We start from the raw sequence: 19,376 nt of genomic DNA, 5'->3' as shown, positions 1-19,376 counted from the left end.
TGTTGATGGTGTCATGGCTTCATTAGCCAGTATATTTTTGTAAAATAAGATGCCATGGTTTTAGCATTTTATCATTAGTTATGGCTAAAAACCCAAATTCAATACAGAAAGGATCATGCCTCTCAGCAAAACATTTACAAATTCTATTGTTCTTCATTCTTTAAATCACTCCCTCTTCAAATCTGGTTTACTACTATCATGGTCACATTCAGAAAAGGTCTGCCTTTTCTTGAGAAAATAGTTCAGGAATGCTCGTTTCACCATCATAAAATGAGAGTTAAAGACAAAATAGTATAAAGTTTGCTTTCTAATGTACTTAGTAATTTTATTTTATTTTTTTAAGTATATTTTTGACAGAGAGCGTACACGCGTGCGGACGCGCGCGCATGAGTGTGGGAGGGGCAGAGACAGGGAGACACAGAATCTGAAGCAGGCTCCAGGCTCTGAGCTGTCAGCACAGAGCCCGATGTGGGGCTCGAATTCACGGACCGTGAGATCATGACCTGAGCTGAAGTGGGACGCTCAACCGACTGAGCCACCCAGGCGCCCCTGTGGTTAATAATTTTAAATAATAAACTTAAAACTAGGCCTATTTAAAAATTTTACATAATTGTGAAATGCTATAAAAATAAATGCCAAAAAAGTATACATTTCACATGTATTCTGTGTGATTTTAAGTTATGTTACACAAATTAACCTTAAAGAGTAACTCAAATTAGGTCAAACACCTAAACGTAGGAGCAAAAACTATAAAACTCTTAGAAGAAAACACAGGCTAAGGCTTCATGATTTTGGCTTTTTCAATTGTTTTTTAAAGATGACACCAAAAGCATAAGCAATACAAGAATCAAAAAACATATATTAAACCCAACCAAAATTAAAAACTTTGTATTTCAAAGGACACCATCAAGTAGGTGAAAAGATAACTGAGACAGAATAAGACATTGTTTTGCAAATCATATATCTGATAAGGATCTTGCCTCTATAATACATATAGAACTCTTACAACTCAATAATTAAAGACCAAAGGATTTAGAAAGACTTTTTCAAAGAAGATATATAAAGGTCCTATAAGCACATGAAAAGATGCTCAACAGCATTAGCCATTAGGGAAATGCAAATCAAAACCATGATGAAATATCATTTCACATCCACAAGGATGGCTCCATAAAAAAGACAAATAAGTGTTGGATAGATGTGGAGAAATTGGAAGCTGTTGCTGGTGGGAATGTAAAATGGTACAGCCACTCCAGAAGACAGCCTGTCAGTTACTCAAAAGGCTAAAGAATTACCATATGACCTTGCAATTCTATTCCCAGGTATATATATAAAAAGAAAAATGAAAACTTGTTCACAAATGTTCAAAGCAGCGTCATTCATAATAGCCAAAAAGCAGAAACGACTCAAATATCCAACTTCAATGAACAAATACACAAAATGTGATATATCCACACCATGGAATAAAAAGGAATAACATACTGATATATGCCACAACATGGATGAATCTTGAAAATATGCTAAATAAGGGGAGCCTGGGTGGCTCAGTCGGTTAAGCATCTGACTTCAGCTCAGGTCATGATCTTACAATTCGTGGGCTCAAGCCCCATGTCAGGCTCTGGGCTGACAGCTCAGAGCCTGGAGCCTGCTTCAGATTTTGTGCCTCTCTCTCTCTGCCCATCTTCTGCTCATGCTTTCTTTCTCTCTCAAAAATAAATAAACATTAAAAAAAAAAAGAAAATATGCTAAATGAAAGAAGTCAATTACAAGCTTAACCAAGGCAGAGAGTCCTATTTCCTTGATATCAATTCTGTTAAGTTTCAGCCCTGGGGAAGAAATGTCTTTGGTGTAATATCTATGTGTATGGAGATGAAATGGGAGGTACAAAGGGATTTGGAAGATTGGTAAGCTTCAACTTGCTAGGTGCTCCTTGGATAATCTTCATTTCAGTGCCCTCATTACCTCCCTCACTAATTCATTTTCGCTTTTTTTAAATTAAAAAAAAAAATTTAATGTTTATTTTTGAAAGAGACAAGTGTGAGTAGGGGAGGGGCAGAGAGAGAGGGAGACACAGAATACAAAGCAGGCTCTGCACTGCCAGCACAGAGCCCGATGTGGGCCAGAACCCAGGAATCGTGAGATCATGACCCAAGCCGAAGTCAGATGATCAACTGACTGAGCCACCCAGGTGCCCTATTCTTGCTTTTTATACTTGTTACCTCTAAGCCTAGAGCCTCTCCATTTGAGTCAGTATAGGGAAGAATGGTTTCCATTTCCAATTCTGACTTCTCCAATGCATATTTTGGGATGTGAAATTCTCTACTACCACTTGTCCTTTATTGTAATCACACTGGCTTTCATCTAATTGGAAAATCTGTATCTTTACCACTTTTTATAGCACTTTTAGAGATATACTTCCTTTTATTATTTTTTACATGAAAATTTCGATAGGATTTTAGGGTTTGGGGTATAAACATGATGTTCAGTCTATCATCTTAAATTGGAAGCTCACTATCTTTTTTTTTTTTTTTTAAGTAGGCTTCACGCCCAGCGCAGGGCTCAATGCAAGGCTTGAACTCTCAACCCTGAGATCAAGACCTAAGCTGAGATCAAGAGTCCGATGCTTAGGGGTGCTTGGGTGGCTCAGCTGGTTGAACATCCAACTTCAGCTCAGGTCATGATCTCATGGTTCATGGGTTTGAGCTCTGCATCAGGCTCTGTGCTAACAGCTCAGAGCCTGGGGCCTGCATCAGATTCTGTGTCTCCCTTTCTCTCTGCCCCTCCCCTGCTTGCGCTCTGTCTCCCTCAAAAATAAATAAAAATTAAAAAAAAAAAAAAAGAGTCTGACATTTAACCAACTGAGCCACCCAGGTGCCCAACTCACTATCTGAATCTTAGAGTTTACTTTACTTAAGTTTTCTCAGAATCGAGCTATTTGGAACACCAGGACCCTCTTTCCAAATAACACCAAAATATGGCTATAGGGTATAAACACTATGATCTCTATTAGTTTATTAATCTAATAAAGAAACCAGTAGGAAGTGTTCTCTACCAAATAAAGCCAAATTGAGAAAAAAAAAGGAAAATAAATAGAAAATAAAACTACTAATATGGTATAGTTTGAAATGCATGTTAACTTTTATAACTTCGTTTGAAGAATTCAGATGAATTATACCCAAAGAATATTATCTTTCCAGGTGCTTAACTAGAACCTATAACCACTGTCTTTTTATATTTTCCCAATAATTTATTTTTATTTACAAAAGTAATAAAAACTTCATTTCCCACTTAAATGAGCCAACAAGAATACGTAAATCAGCAAAATAATTTCATGTGGTAACTTAGTAAAACAATTTAAAAAAAACTCTTTACTTTCCTGGAAGTATGTATCCATTGTGTTGGGTATGGGTGGAAGAGGAGGTGTGAAATGGGAAATAAATATTTATTCCTTATGGATCTTCATTCTGTCCCTCCTTGGGTTGTATCATTTAGGCTTGTGACCACTTATGTGCTAATGATACTACTTATATACTAATGATACCATCACTTAGATAACTAATAAACTTATTGAACTTCATTATGTCTAAAACAAAATTCTTCCCAAACCTACTCCTAAATACACTAAATGTAAATGGCATCAATATTCACCTAGCTGTTCAAGCAAAACAACCAAAGCTATCCTTTATTTCTCCTCTTCCTTCCTTTAATCTATCAATACATTTTGTTGGTTCTATGTCTATCATTTATCCATTTTTTTTCCCATCTCCACTGCCAGGCCACTGTCCTCTGCAATAGTCTTCTGATTTTCCTGCTTTTGTCCTTGTCTCCTTAGAATCCATTTACCCCTCAGTAGCCAGTGACTTAAATCATGCCATTTCCCTGCTGAAAATCCTCCTTAGAACAGAAACCAAACTCCCTACCAGGACCTACAAAGGTCTTTCATCATGATCTGAACCCTGCCTACCTCTCCACCCTCATGTCATATCACTCTGCTTTTCAAACTATCTCCAGGCCACTGTGCTTCCCCAAATACATCAACCTGGTTGGGAGCTTTACATTTGCCACTGCCCATTGCTCTCAGTTGGGAGCTTTACATTTGCCACTCCCTCTGCCCAGAATCCCTGTCTCCCCCACCTCACCTAATCTGTTTAGCAGCCTGACTCCTTTGCATTCAAATATCACCTCCCCTGTGAGGCTTTCTCCAAGGTAGCCACAATCACTTTTCTGTATACCACTTTTTTGTATACCACTTACCGTAATCTAAAAATAATCTGGGGTGCCTGGGTGGCTCAGTTGGTTGAGCATCTGACTTTGGCTCAGGTTATGATCTCACGGTTGTGAGTCTGACCCCATGTCAGGCTCTGTGCTGACAGCTCAGAGCCTGGAGCCTGCTTCAGATTCTGTGTCTCTCTCTTTCTCTCTACACCTACCCTGCTCATACTCTGTCTCTCTCAAAAATAAACATTAAACAAAATTTTTAATAAAAAAAATAAAAATAATCTTATTTGCTTATTATACTCCCCCCCCCCCCATATAAACTCTCTAAGGGCAGACTTACCCGTCTTGTTTATTATTCTCTCCAATGCTTAGAACATAAGTTAGTAGATATTAAAAATGTTTGCTAAATGAACAATTTCATAAAGCTGTACACATATTGACTATACTGATTTTGATTACTATTAGCTTATTACAGTTTACATTAGTTAATTATAAATTATTAGTTTATTAAAAATAAGTGGAATTCTAACTTTTCCACCAACAAAAAGATATTGAGATTACATGAGCCTACAGGAAGAATACAACACTAGCGTGCCAAATCTTCATTTAAGACAAGAACAAAGAAAAACACCCACAAGCTGCCATTGCTGCCTGTGGGGCACCCAGGACCTTCTGAATCCCTCAGCAGAGGTCCAAATGGAAAATTAGATCTGGAAGAGATGCATGTAGAAGACACCATCAGATTCTGTCCAAAGGAAGAAAGAGAGAGTGAACAAACATCTTTCAGGATTAAACCCCCAGACAAGAACAGAAAGGGGATTTTCACAGCTTCTTCTACGAGCTCTCTGAAAAGAAGTCCAGTGGATCAGAATACAGGGAAAAAACTAATGAGAATCCCTCAAAGGATCCTTTACCTACCAAACAAGATTTCTTCAGAAACTGACTTGCTCTCACAAATGACCTTGACAAAGGAACAGCTGTGTAAGACATACTTAAAGTTGCACTGTCAAGTGGTAAGATGAGGATAAAAACATTGAACGTATCCCTATATACTGATGTATAAATCCCTGAAGAAAACAAATACAAATACTTACAGATATAATACTAAATCAACATACAAAACATTGAAGAGATAAAGACTAGTCTATGGTTGAGAGCTGGCTTTTTGAACCTCAACTCTGGGAGAAGGGAAACAAAGATGTTTCACAGCGTTACAGAAGAACACAATGCATTTGGAGGAAAATAAACATTTGTAAGAAAAACAATAGGGGTGCCTGGGTGGCTCAGTCAGTGAAGTGTCTGACTCTTGATTTCAGCTCAGGTCATGATCTCATGGTTCCTGATGAAGCCCTTGTTGGGCTCTGCACAGACAGCATGGAGCCTGCTTGCAATTCTTTCTCTCCTCTCTCTCTGCCCCTCCCTTGCTTGCATTCTCTCTTTCTCCCTCTCTATAAATATAAATAAATAAACATTAAAAAAATCACATGCAGTAATCTTCGTGACTTGATTGTGGGGGTGGGGGTGGGATTCATTGTAGAAAAGTTACATTAAAAAATAAAAAGAATAAAAATCACTAGAAAAAAAGGTCACTGAATCATATGCAAAAAGGAAAAGTTGAATCAGTGTTTATACCAACAAACTCAATCTGGCACTTTTATATGTGATCTTTAGAGGTCTCTCTTATGAAGGAGTGTAAATAGAATCATGTTTTTTATATTGTTGGCAGTACATAAGGGCCACCAATCATAACAAATGAAAAGTACTATTTTAAGGCCTTATGCATTGCTGAATACATCATAAGAACTTGTACTGCTGCCCTTTCCAGGGATAAACACAAAGACCAGCAGGAGCTAGAAAGAGGAATTTCCATTAGGAAGAAAAGAATATATTTCCCCATATATTTCTATATGATATAGCAGTTCCTCAGACATGATTTTATCTGTTCAAAACAATTAAGAACCAAGAAGCAAGCAACAAATGCCACAAAGGAACAGAAGTACAGCCAGTCCCAATGCAAGAAAACACACATTTTAAAAAATATATATCGCCTCAAGGTCCTCACTCAGAGTCTTCTCATTTTTATTTTAGACTGAATGTTAACACATTTGGCTACCTAGTTTCTCAGGGCACAGCAAATCAGAGGTGGCAAACTAGAAAAGAGATAAGACAGAAAACTATTTATTATTCTGAGAGCAAATGACCTAACAAAAGAACAGAGATTAAAACACCACTGGAAAAAGGAGTTAAAAGATCTTAGAATCAAAAATCAAAAATCAAATTTAGAAAGCATAGCTGGGGAAGTTTTATTTAAGACAGTAAGTAACAACCTTACAGAATTCCTGCCTCGAAGACAACAGGTCTTATTTTAATATAGTGCCACACTGGGGCACTATAGAGCCCCTGGTGGCTCTTATATAGAGCCACCTGGGTGGCTCAGTTGGGTAAGCATTCAACTCTTGATTTTGGCTCAGGTCATGATCTCAGGGTTAGTGAGATCGAGCCCCACACTGGGCTCTGTGCTTACAGTGCAGAGCCTGCTTGGGATTCTCTCTCTCCCTCTCTCTCTGCCCTTCCCTGCCTTGTGTTCTCTCTCTCTCTCTCTCTCTCTCAAAAATAAATAAACTTAAAAAAAAAAAAAACAGCACAACATTAATATGGTACCTCATGTAGTGGCTTGCATGGCATACTGAACTTTAATGACCCTACATGATCGTTTTTATTCCTGGAGTTTCTGACTTGGTAGACATTCATACTGCGTTCAATACTCCACAGGTGATTCTTTTTTTTTTAATTTTTTTTTAACGTTTTATTTATTTTTGAGACAAAGAGAGACAGAGCGTGAACGGGGGAGGGGCAGAGAGAGAGAGGGAGACACAGAATCGGAAGCAGGCTCCAGGCTCTGAGCCATCAGCCCAGAGCCCGACGCGGGGCTCGAACTCACGGACCGCGAGATCGTGAACTGAGCTGAAGTTGGACGCTTGACCGACTGAGCCACCCAGGCGCCCCTCCACAGGTGATTCTGATGCACACTGAGAAACACTGTCCTAATAGTCTAAGGAAATGTTATACTGTACTCGACTTATTAGTTAAGAAAGAAGTGAGACTTTACTACAATCTTTAAATGTGTTCAATAAAACTTCTTTTTAAAAAATCTGGGCATGTTGAGGTAACGTCGAATATTCACTTTGGTAGGACACTTCATCCTCCAAAAGGAGGGAGAGGGCTAAATAATACACTACCAACAGCCAATCTACTAACAGGATGATTTCTTTTGAACCTATGTAAATATAATGAATTTATGTAATGACAAATGAAATACAACACTCACTGAGGTATAAAATAATGGCAGAAACTCAATTAAGTCCTGTGAAGAAAAACATCTCTAATTAAACTAGAATCGTCCAGACATCAAACTCCTCTCTACATAGTAGCATCTCTCAAACAAAACACTTAACGCTTATACTCACCTTTCTGAAAAATCAGAATCTATAAATTCTCTAGCTCGTTTTCTATCACTAAAAAGAAAAAAAAAAGATAGCATAAAAAGAACAGGTATTTAAACACAACTTTATTTTATGAATAATTTACTGTAACTTGTCTAGTTTCACAGCAAATATATCCAAACACAAAACCTAACAAACATGAAAGATACGTCCATAAAATAAAAACTATAATTTTATCATAGGAGTAAGAGATCACAACATAATAAAATTTATCATAGGATCAAAAAGACCACAATATAATACTGTAGGCTGATATGAGCTCGAGGAATATGGGAAGAAATGTTGCAGACTTAGAAAGGCACAGAAAGTATGACTCATTCCAGAACAACAGAGCAATCATTCCACCCCTAATATGAAACACAGCTGGGCTGAAAATACCCAAACCCTGGCCATCTCCAAAGCAGGCCAACACGACTGGCACAGGCGTGGCTTTCATGTTATAATCTCTCAAGGCTGTGCAGAAATCCAAGGTAACTTCTAGGTCCTCGTGTATTAAGGACTGAATAGAGGCCATGGGATTACAGGTGATGGTGTTTCATCTCATTTGATAGTGGAAAAGGATGTATTCATATGAAACTATTCTGTCTCTAATGTGTGTTTATATGTGAATACACATGAACATGTATATGGCTTAAAACACTTTGCCAGGATTATTTAACATCCTGGGAACAAGAAAGCTCTTACACAACCAAAATTTACTGTCTGCTAACTCACAATTGTAAGTCAAACAGAACTACGAGTACAGTATGTCACCATGAAAATATGTCACTTGTCTAAAGTGACAAAATGAAGTTTTGAGTCCTTTATCTTAAGATTTTTTTCTTTTACAGGACGATTAAATGGTAAAATGATAAGGAGCAGAGAAAGGCTGGGTAAGGGTATCTACAGGCAGAGATGAAACATGTAAAAGTTTAATACTAAAGTGGTAAATGAATAACGCAAGGGATATTGATTTAACTGTCCAGTGTTTTAAAAGGATCAAGAAAAAACTCAATAAAAATTTTAATGTATTTGGCTTCTTTTCCCTAGTTCCTTTTCTGGTTTTGAAGGAAATAAAAAGTTACAGGAAATTCGGAGGATAGCCAACACTTAATATGTAACTCTTTTCTTATGTTTATTAAAACAATATAGTTCGTGCATCTCCAAAGCAGCTAAATGTGATAATCATAAAAACAGTACTTTTTGAGAGGTGAAAAAGTCAGAAGACACAGGTACAAATTATTGTATTTAAAAATGATTGCTCCATATTGTATTTAAAAATGATTGCTTCGTATCTGAGATATAAAGTGAAATAAAACAGGTGATTTTAAAGGCCACACATTAGTTTTTAAGGACTAGACTAACATGAAACAAGAACAGAAGACAAGAGAGTGAGAGGAAAAGATCACAGCTTAAAAAAATTTTAAAAATGGTAACTTGCAACAACAGTCTTACCCTGGGACCCAGCCAGTAGCTTCTGCTATGTGTGTCTGAGTAACCATTGCTGGTGCAGGGGTATATGGACTCCCAATCAGAACACTTCCTGAACTGGTTAGTCTCTGTGGTGTGCTTATAATCTATAAAGTTAGGACACAGAAAATAATATTCTTAATTATAAAGAAAAGCATACATGTAGAAAATCATGTTGACTGCTAAGCTACATATAAGGAGGAAATCTCACTGCCTAAAATGTACTTAATATCAATCATCTAAATCATAAACTTTGATTTGCTTATATTCTAGGATCTTAAAGCACAAGTATCTTGAATAGTGATATGGTTTCAGGTTTCAGCAAGTGAACAGCAATTTGGAAGGATTAAGTTGGTAACTAACAATGTTTTAAAAATCAGAAAAGCAAGAAGCTGTCTTTGAAATTACAGAACCTAACTGCAGTTGAACTTGATGTATTCAAACTAGGGCAACAGTAAATTGGATCTTCATGTCCAAATATATACAAAGGCATTATGCAATTTAGCTTGTTATTATTATATTTATTTAAAAAATTTTTTAACATTTATTCATTTTTGAGACACAGACAGAGTGTGAGTGGGAGAAGGGCAGAGAGAGAGGGAGACAGAATCTGAAGCAGGCTCCAGGCTCTGAGCTGTTAGTACAGAGCCCAATGTAGGGCTCCAACTCATGGACTGCAGGATCATGACCTGAACTGAAGTTGGACGCTTAACTGACTGAGCCACCCAGGTGCCCCATGTTTTAAATGTTTTTTATTTTTGAGAGAGAGCATGTATGTGCACATGGGAGAGTGGGGGAGGGGCAGAAAGAGAGGGAGACAGAGGATCTGAAGGGGCTCTGCGTTGACAGCAGAGAGCCCCATGTGGGGCCTGAACTCACAAACCAGGAGATCCTGATCTGAGCTGAAGTTAGAAGCTTAACTGAGCCACCCAGGCTCCCCACAATTTGGATTATTATACAGACGCAATTTTATCTTCTTTTTCAAGAGCATTTCCTCATGTCATTAAATATTCTTTGAAGACATTTTATTTGTTACTAATTTTTTTTTAATTTGAGAGGGAGCGTGAGGGAGAGCCTGAGTTGGGGAGAGAGAGAGAGAGAGAGAGAGAGAGAGAGAGAGAGAGAGAGAGAGAATTCTAAACAGGCTCCACACTCAGCTTGGAGCCCGAGGCAGGGCTCAATCCCACGACCCGGTGATCACAACCTGAGTCGAAATCAAGAGTCAAACACTCAACTGACAGAGCCACCCAGATGCTCCTCTTCAAACACATTTTAATGGTAAAACATTTGATTTACTGTTCCCTACTGTTAGATACATATGGATATTCAATTATCCAATAGTATAAACAATACTGTGATGAACATTTTTGTACAATGATCTTAGCCTTAATTTCTATTTCCTAAGGACAGACTCCAGAAAGGTAACTAATGGAACTAAGGATACAGACATTTAAAAAAAGTTCTTTGATATATGTTACCAAAATGCTTCTTAGACTTCACTGGTAAATAGACCATGTTTCTTTCCAAAAATGTTTATAATAATTAATACAAAAAACAATTTAGTATTTTAGTAATATCTTTAAAAGTAATTTTGTCAAAAAATTAAGGGCATGCTCCAGTGAATGGGGATGTTAATGAAACAATATTGGCCCCATGTGAATAACTGTCAAAGAATGAGCTGCTGGGCACAAAGGGAGGCTCTTTCTTTTTTTTCATTCCAACCCAGAGGCACAGGACTGCCCCTACCTGGGCAACCCCAGATCTTTGGATTTTCTAAGGGAAGAGATTCTATTTTTGTATACTTTTGAAAATTTCCATAATAGTAAGGTTCTGTTTAAGTCCCAATTAAGAGAGAAAAGCATCTATGTGAGCAACACATAATTTTTAAATGACAGATCTTAAAAGAAATAATTCTACTTCTACTGCCTTATGTAGGTCAAAATATTAATTAATTTTTGTCTCCCTGATCAAATGACACCTGTTTCTGCAAGCTGGGTCTAAGTCTAGTCATTAAGTTAGTTGCTAATGTGCTCCATAAAGAACAAAGAGAAGGATCCATTTGCATTTCAAGTTCAGTTCAGACTTGGTTTTTAAACGTTTGTTTATTTATTTTTGAGATAGAGTACATGCAGGTGCATAAGCAGTGGAGAGGCAAAGTGAGAGGGAGAGAGAGAATCCCAAGAAGGCTCTGCGCTGTTAGCACAGAGCCGACCTGGGGCTCAGGCCCATCGACCACAAAATCATGAGCTGAGCAGAAATCAAGAGTGTGGGGTTTAACCAACTGAGCCACCCAGAGGCCTGCAGACTTGGTTTTTAAAGTCTCGTCAGGGTGCCTGGGTGGCTCAGTCGGTTGAGGGTCTGACTCTGGCTCAGGTCATGATCTCACAGTTTGTGGGCTGGAGCCCTATATCAGGCTCTCTGTGGTCAGTGTGGAGCCTGCTTTGGATCCTCTCTCTCTGCCCCTGTCCTCCTTTGCTCACACATGCACGCGCTCTCTCTCCCTCAAAAACATTAAAAAAAAGAAGAACTTATTTAAAAAAATAAAGTCTTGCCAACATTTATTCATTTGCTAAATATTTAAGAACTTTAGTTACCTCTGTTTGTGTGTATTTTGTGAATTTGGGGCTAGGGAGATATTACTATATACAAATGTCTAGGAAATAATTTTAGTAAGTTAATTCTATAGATAAGAAAATAAAAACAAAAGACAAGAAACACTGATAGGTATCTGGGGAATTCTGATTCTCTACTATATTCCAAGGACTATTAAATGAGGAATTCAGAAGTTTACCTCATGAAAAAATATGAATACTGGACAATGTGTTTGTACCTCCTACCCCCTCTACATATTCCACCTCACCTCCGGACCTCCATTTCAGCATACCATCTTTAAGGGTAGAGTGAATACTTGCAGAGCCTCATACACTGCTAGGAGATATTCACAGAAAAGGCACAGCAAATACTTAATGAACTGAAACCGAAGACTTAGCTCTTAAAATGAAAATAAAGGAGCTTCTTTATTCACTGGTATGCCAAAGGTCTACATAAAATCCAGTAAGGAAATACTCTACAATATAAAGGATATCATTCTCAACAATCACTACATCACACATTCAAATGTCCTATATCATGCCGACCTTGAGTGTGAAGCTTAAGAAGGAAAATTTGAGTATTTGATGAGTCTTTGTCTACTCTATTTCTAGAACAGGAGACAAAACAAATCTAAGCATTCCGATTTACCCTTGAAATAGACTGCATAATTTGTGCAGTATTATTTTTTTTATTTCAGAGAATGTGCAAGTGGGGGGAGGGGGCAGAGGGAGGGGGGGAGAGAGAGAGAAAGAGCATCTTTTTTTTTTTTTAATGTTTATTTATTTTTGAGAGAGACAGAGAGACAGAGCTCGAGCGTGGGAGGGGCAGAGAGAGAGAGGGAATCCGAAGCAGGCTCCAGGCTCTGAGCTGTCAACACAGAACCCAACGTGGGGCTTGAACTCACGAACTGCAAGATCATGACCTGAGCCAAAGTCAGACGCTTAACCAATTGAGCTACCCAGGAGCTTAGACTTTTAAGAAGACTCTACACTCAGCATGGAACCTGATGCAGGGCTTGATCCCACGACTCTGGGATCATGACGTGAGCTGAAATCAAGAGTTGGATGTTCAACTGACTGAGCCACCCAGGGGCCCCTGTGCAGTATTATTACTAAATTCTTTTTCTATATCTGTTATCGGTAGCCTACAGGCTCAGTTTACCCGATTTAAAGGGCTTTGTAGAAAAGTAAAGATGAAGAGAGGATGAAGGAAAATAGGACATAGAAAAAAACTAGTTATCATTACTGAGAAGGGTATGTTCTGGCTTATTCTTTTCTTCCTCAATGTTAAACTGTCAGCTGATATTCTTTGCTGATCTGAGAGTGATTAACAATACTCTATTCCTTTCTCTCAGCACAGTGCCTGGTGTGTCCTTAATAATAGAAATCCTTAGTAAACATTTCCTGAATGAACAAATTGGAGGAATGATGGACTTGAACTAAAATGACAATTTAGAAGTTCGTGTGAGATGCAATGAGTTCCTAAATTAGGACAATGACAGTGAAACTTAAGAAACAAAATCAAAGAAAAGTCAACAGAACTTGATCAACCACTGAACCCAGGAAAATTACATAGGTGATGGTCCAGATATGCTTTATTAAAACTGAACCATAATTGTGAAATCCCAAGTTGAAATTAGAGGTAATTACATCCTATATTCTGTTGATCTAATAAGGAAAATGAACACTTATTTTAAATTTAAGTGCCCACCTCTCCCCATGCCCAAAGACATCTTTAATTTAAGTGTAATTATGTGGTTTTTTTGACAATAGATTACAGATGGGTTATGAAAATCATACAGCAACTGAACCTCATTCTGAAGATTTTCTGCCTTTAATCAATATATCTTATGTACTACTGCCATCTACAGTAAGAACCAAGAGACTGTAGTAGCCTTGTACTGTAGCTACACTGGTGGGAACAGCATAAAGTATGGACTTGTCCAATCACTACATTGTACACCTGAAATTAATGTAATATTGTGTGTCAATGATACTTCAATTTAAAAAAAGAAAGAAAAACTAAGGGAATATCTGTATTCTGAAGGGAAAAAATCTATATAATTATAAAGGATTATAATAAAGGATTTCATTATTTCACAAAACTTTAGTTTTCACTATAAGAAACATGTACTTAAAAAATTTTTTTTTAATGTTTGTTTATTTTTGAGAGAGAGACAGAGCACAAGTGGGGGAGGGGCGAGAGAGAGGAAGACACAGAATCTGAAACAGGCTCCACGCTCTGAGCAGTCAGCACAGAGCCTGACGCGGGGCTTGAACCCACGAACTGTGAGATCATGACCTGAGCCAAAGTCGTATGCTTAACTGACTGAGCCACCCAGGCTCCCCAAGAAACATGTACTTTTTAACCATGTTAAAATACAGTTATGAGATTATCATACATACGCTGTATATGTGTGTGTGTGTGTGTGTGTGTGTGTGTGTGTGTGTGTGTATAACAGGATACCTTTAAGTAGAGGGCAAGTATCCCAAACTAACACAGTTATTGCTAAACTAGTTTCTAGTAACACAGAAAACTACTCTCTTCTTGGGGCTATTTGAAATTTCTATCTACCATTAAGACTTGGCTTGCAAGGAGACATGTGAAATTTAAAGGGCAAGTGGAGAAAGACAACTGTAAGAAGCAAATGGGTGAGGTTTTAGTCAAGAATTTTTCAACTTAAAAAAATGTTTTAATCACAGATGAGAGATTGAGGGTGAAGGGACAATATTCGGAAGAGAAAAGCAACAGAAGAGAGAAATGGCACTAAGTGGGATTCTACAACAATTAGGAGGTCAAAAAGAAAGCTCTCATTCCTGTCTAAGAACTAAGAACTGTAAAAAGCACCTCAGAATTAAGGAGACAAATAAGGCTTGGCTTAAAGAGCCCCAATCTCCTTCCCTTCTTCTGACCTTTGTTTTGCTGACTCTCAGGTTTGTAGTAATGGAGTAAGACCACCTATCATCGTCAAAACTGAAGTATAAAATTACTTCCATACACATTAGTTCAAATGGACAATGGAAAGAAAAACTGTCGCCAAAAGAGGAATTCAAATTTGAGCCGTAGCAGTATCACTAAAATACTGACAGGAAACAGTTTCTCAAAACAGAGGAGTACTGTAAAGATGAAACTCGTAAGAGTTTGGGCATGTTTATTTAATTTTTGTGTTTATATAAAAGCCTTTCAAAATACAGACTTTAAAGTCAGGTGCCTTATCTCATTTGCACCCACTGCAGGGGCTGGTGAGAAGCAAAAGCTCAGTAATGTCTGAAACATACCCTGAACTACCTTCAAATGGGGACACTTACCTGAGCTTAAGTCTCCATGTGGTTTGGAGCTAGATTACATTCTTCACATACTTGGAGTAAATTGTGTAAGATCTTTGGCTTGAATTTTTTAGATAATTAACAGTCCTCAAGTGATCAAGAAAAATGTCATTTCTAGAATGTCTTAAAATCTCAAAGATTTGCTGAAGTCACTAAGTATGTTAAAATATATTTTTGCCTGAATAATGTTGCACTCAACAGAGTCCACAATAGTGAGTATTATGGGCAAAATGTATCCTTATTGCTCTATAGATGAGAACATACGCCAAGAGCTGACAATGAAGGTTTACTATTCAAGTGTTTACATACTTTTGCTAAAGGTGGGGGAGACCATTACAGTAAGTAGTTTTTAGAGAAATTGCATGCAACTTTGTTTATAAATAAAGCTTTCTAAAAGTGCTGTATAGTTCAAGCTCTAGCATAATTAAATAATTAATGGAATACCTTCAGAGAAACAGTTAAATATTTTTCATTTTTCATTCATTATTTCTACTGCCAAAGATTAATTGCTCTCAATATAGATGAACTGCTGGGTCATATTCAATTTATAGGAGAGTATGCAGTTTAGGGCAATAAAAGTTATTTTATAAGAAAAAAGAGAACATAAAACATAACAGATTTGAACCAATGTAATCAAACAATTTAAAAACAAGAGAATCCTCACACAGGGAGCAAAAAAACCTTGATATTACACATCCAGAAATCACATATTCAAATACATGAAAATTAAACACTGAAGAGCACAGTGGCTTTCTTTTTCTCAAGATTTAACCAGTTATATTCAGATGAAAACAAAATTTTTTCAAAAAGTGACTGAGTTAAGAAATGAACGGGAATTTTTTACCTACAGCTTTAAATTTTAAACTTTAATTTTAAATTAGTCTTGCCCACGCAAAATTTCCAATTCTAAGATTTGATGATTTTCTTACCATTTGGGGTCCAACATTCACATTTATTGGTCCTAAGGTTTTTGGTAAAATCTTTGTTGGTGAGTTGGTGCTGGAAACTGGAAACGCAACAAATGAAATGTTACCTGAAATGATACCAAATATGAGGTTAATGTCTGCAATATCAAGGCCACCTTCTATGTATACATTCATGCTCCTAACCCCAGTTTTGCTTTGGTAATTATAATTATCTTAATAATTTAAGTTATATATAAGAAGCCTTACTGAAAAGCCATACTAATGATTGCTTTCTTGTAGTGAATATGATTACTTCTGCTGAATAGGAAAACTATAAAATAAATAGTTCAGTCTGCCTGACAGTTAGACTTTTAGTGGGTTTTTTGAGGAAAAAACATAATGCAATACATAATGCAAATCACAGTTTATATCACAGTTGAGAAATCCAGTTAGGTCTTTATTAGGTATCATAGAATAAAAAGAAGTATGAAGTAGAATATGAAGTAAAATATCCATTAGAATTTATTTATATTTATAGTAAAATAGAAAATAGTTATACTAAAAATTAACATGTTTTCAAAATGAGACCGTAGTTTTTTGAGGTTTTATACTAGAGAAAAAAAAAATATGATGCTACCTAGTTAGTGATATCAGAAACTATGGGATGTGTACAGTGTTTTCAAGTGATTTCAACACTTTAAATCAAAAAAAAAATTTTTAATGTATGTTTATTTTTGAGAAAGAGAGACGGAGCATGAGCAGGGTTGGGCCAGAGACAGAAGGAGACACAGAATCCAAAGCAGGCTCCAGGCTCTGAGCTATCAGCACAGAGCCCAAAGTGGGACTCAAACTCACAGATGGAGAGATCATGATCGGAGCTGAAGTCAGATGCTTAACAGACTGAGCCACCCAGGCGCCCCTCTTTGAATTTCAAATTAAGGCAGCCAAGTGCTACTCCTGAGATGAAAAACTAACCTATAATTTTCTGAACTGTATCAATTATTAACTCCTCTGGACAAACTTCAGTTTATCAATGTTTTTCTTAGTAACCTAATATAACAAAAGAGATCACCCAAGAAAGTATCTGAAAAAGGTTGAATATTGAAACTCTGGGGGAAAAAAATGACAATTAAGGAAACCAGGCCATCAGGCTATATTATAGCTTCTCTTCCTGGACCTGTGAACCTATCTGCACCCTCACATATTTTTACTTCTTTCTGAGTGGAAATTCTCAAATTACTTTAATGTCTCTGCATGTCCTGTCTTCTCAGGGGTCTCACTCATCAATTATTTACTCTGTCTCCTGAGTTTTCAACTGCAGCATTGGCTTCTCCCCTTCAGTTTCTTTCTCTGATCCTCTATCATTTTCCCTCAATACCCACATTTAAAAATAAAATTCCTTGGGGTGCCTGGGTGGCTCGGCCGGTTAGGCGTCCGACTTCGGCTCAGGTCATGATCTCACCATCCGTGAGTTCGAGCCCCGCGTCAGGCTCTGTGCTGACAGCTCAGAGCCTGGAGCCTGTTTCAGATTCTGTGTCTCCCTCTCTCTCTGCCCCTCCCCTGTTCATGCTCTGTCTCTCTCTCAAAAATAAATAAACGTTAAAAAAAATTTTAAAAATAAAAAAATAAAATAAATAAATAAAATAAAATTCCTTATCTTTTTCACGCCCACTCAGCAAGGTCTAATACACAAACCTGCTTTGCCTTCATGTCCTCAGTCTTGGTATATGACTGAGTCTTGGTAATACGATCAAAATCATCCCAGTGACCCAATCCAGAAATAATCAACCCCACCTCATTCAACTGACCACTGTATCCTACTTGTTATCTTCTTACTCTGGTTCCTTTATGCTGCTAGCACTTGTTTAATTTGCAACTTTATTAAATCTGATTCGAATTACATATACCCTCTAACTCAGTGATTCACCATGGTGCCTGTGTAATGGAATTATCTGGGACCCAATAAAAAATACCAAGGCCTCAGTCCCACCCCCAGAGCTGCTGATAAAACTGACTGGGAGTGAACCTGGGCATCAGACTGTTGAAAGTTCTCCAGATGGCTTCAGCATTGCAGCCAGGGCTGAGCACTACCATTCCACCTGGAAATGCTACTTCAAACAGCTTTCCTAGCCCCTCCACACATCTGTAACAAACCCATCTTTCAACTGGGGAAACTGCTCTGGACACTCCCCTACTTTAGGCCTTTAAAGATTCCAAACATGTCCAATGCCTCTCAGACTCCTCAACATGGCACAACAGCTCTTATCTGGAGATCTCACCCCTGCCTCCCTTCGCAGCTTCATCTTCGGCTACTTCCTCCACTCTAATCAGGTTAAATATTCTGCAGTTCCAGAAAGGCTCCAGCTCAACCACTCCAGCTTTGGCACACTCCTTTCCTTCTGCTTGAAGTCTCTCTCTGCTGGGACAACTTCTACCTCCCAGCACTTCAAAATGGAATGCCATACTATTTCCTAAGTCATTATTGTGTGCCAGAGTCTGCTCCAGAGGCTTCCTATACATATGTGTGTGTGTGTGTGTGTGTGTATCATTATATGTTATATACATATATAACATATATATGTACATATATATATCATTAACACTTAGGACAACAGTGTAAAATGTATTATTAGAGACTCTGTTTTACACATGAAGTAATGGAGACAGAGTGAGGATAAATAATTTCTACAAGGTGGCTATAGCTCCACCTCCCAAGCCTCTGCTCTGTGTGTCACCTCCTCCTTAAAAGCTGTCCCCAGCCTCTGTGGTCTAGTTCCTGGATGCCCTTCTGACTTTTCACAAAACCTATGATAGTTGCTTGTTCTAGCTACCATTTACATAGTTCTAAGTGGGCTATGTCTCTAAGCTTTGTAATCCTAGCACCTGGTTTAGTCCCTGGCACAAAACAGATGCACAAAGCTATATAACCATTTGATTAGCATAGACTGGAGCTATCTATCACCTTTTCTAATCTGGATACCATACTTCCTGTAATATAGCCTAAGCTTCATTTTTTTTTTTTTTGTGACTTTTTAATAGGTGCCATTACTTATACTGGGTTTGAAATAAGTTAAAATGCTAGGTCCTTTGTTTATTATTTTGAACTGGTATATCAAATAAAGTTTCCTTGCTCTGTAACCATGAAACTGATTTTTGTTTTTTATATAGGATGCATATCTTACCAATTGCTAAAGATTAAGGTTATATCAAACATCCTAAATATAGTTGTTCACCACTTTAGAATTCACCCTAACTGGATAATAATAACCTATGATTCTACAGGGAGGAACAGCTATGGAATTGATAGACCAGTGCCATAAACTCAGTCCCAGGTAGGACAGGCATATGAGGAAGAGCACAACACTGAAAAGTCTGATTCTCAGATT

General features: G+C 37.5%; 1 protein-coding gene across 10 annotated transcripts in view; it reads right to left on the bottom strand.

Annotated features, from left to right (window-relative positions):
• Positions 1 to 19,376, bottom strand: part of TFDP2 (transcription factor Dp-2) — a 177,390-nt gene that overhangs the window by 38,945 nt on the left and 119,069 nt on the right. For 9 of the 10 annotated variants that reach the window (XM_003992044.5, XM_045037495.1, XM_045037496.1 and 6 more), the window contains 3 exons: positions 16,015 to 16,118; positions 9,153 to 9,274; positions 7,683 to 7,730 (listed from right to left, as the gene is read on the bottom strand). In XM_003992044.5, coding sequence (XP_003992093.2) covers positions 7,683 to 7,730; positions 9,153 to 9,274; positions 16,015 to 16,118 — 274 coding nt within the window. The remainder of the gene's footprint in view (positions 1 to 7,682; positions 7,731 to 9,152; positions 9,275 to 16,014; positions 16,119 to 19,376) is intronic. The other variant, XM_045037494.1, reaches the window with a different exon arrangement.

Source organism: Felis catus, chromosome C2, assembly GCF_018350175.1.
Source record: "Felis catus isolate Fca126 chromosome C2, F.catus_Fca126_mat1.0, whole genome shotgun sequence".
Lineage (NCBI taxonomy): Eukaryota > Metazoa > Chordata > Mammalia > Carnivora > Felidae > Felis > Felis catus.
This window is presented reverse-complemented; position numbering and strand designations above follow the sequence as displayed.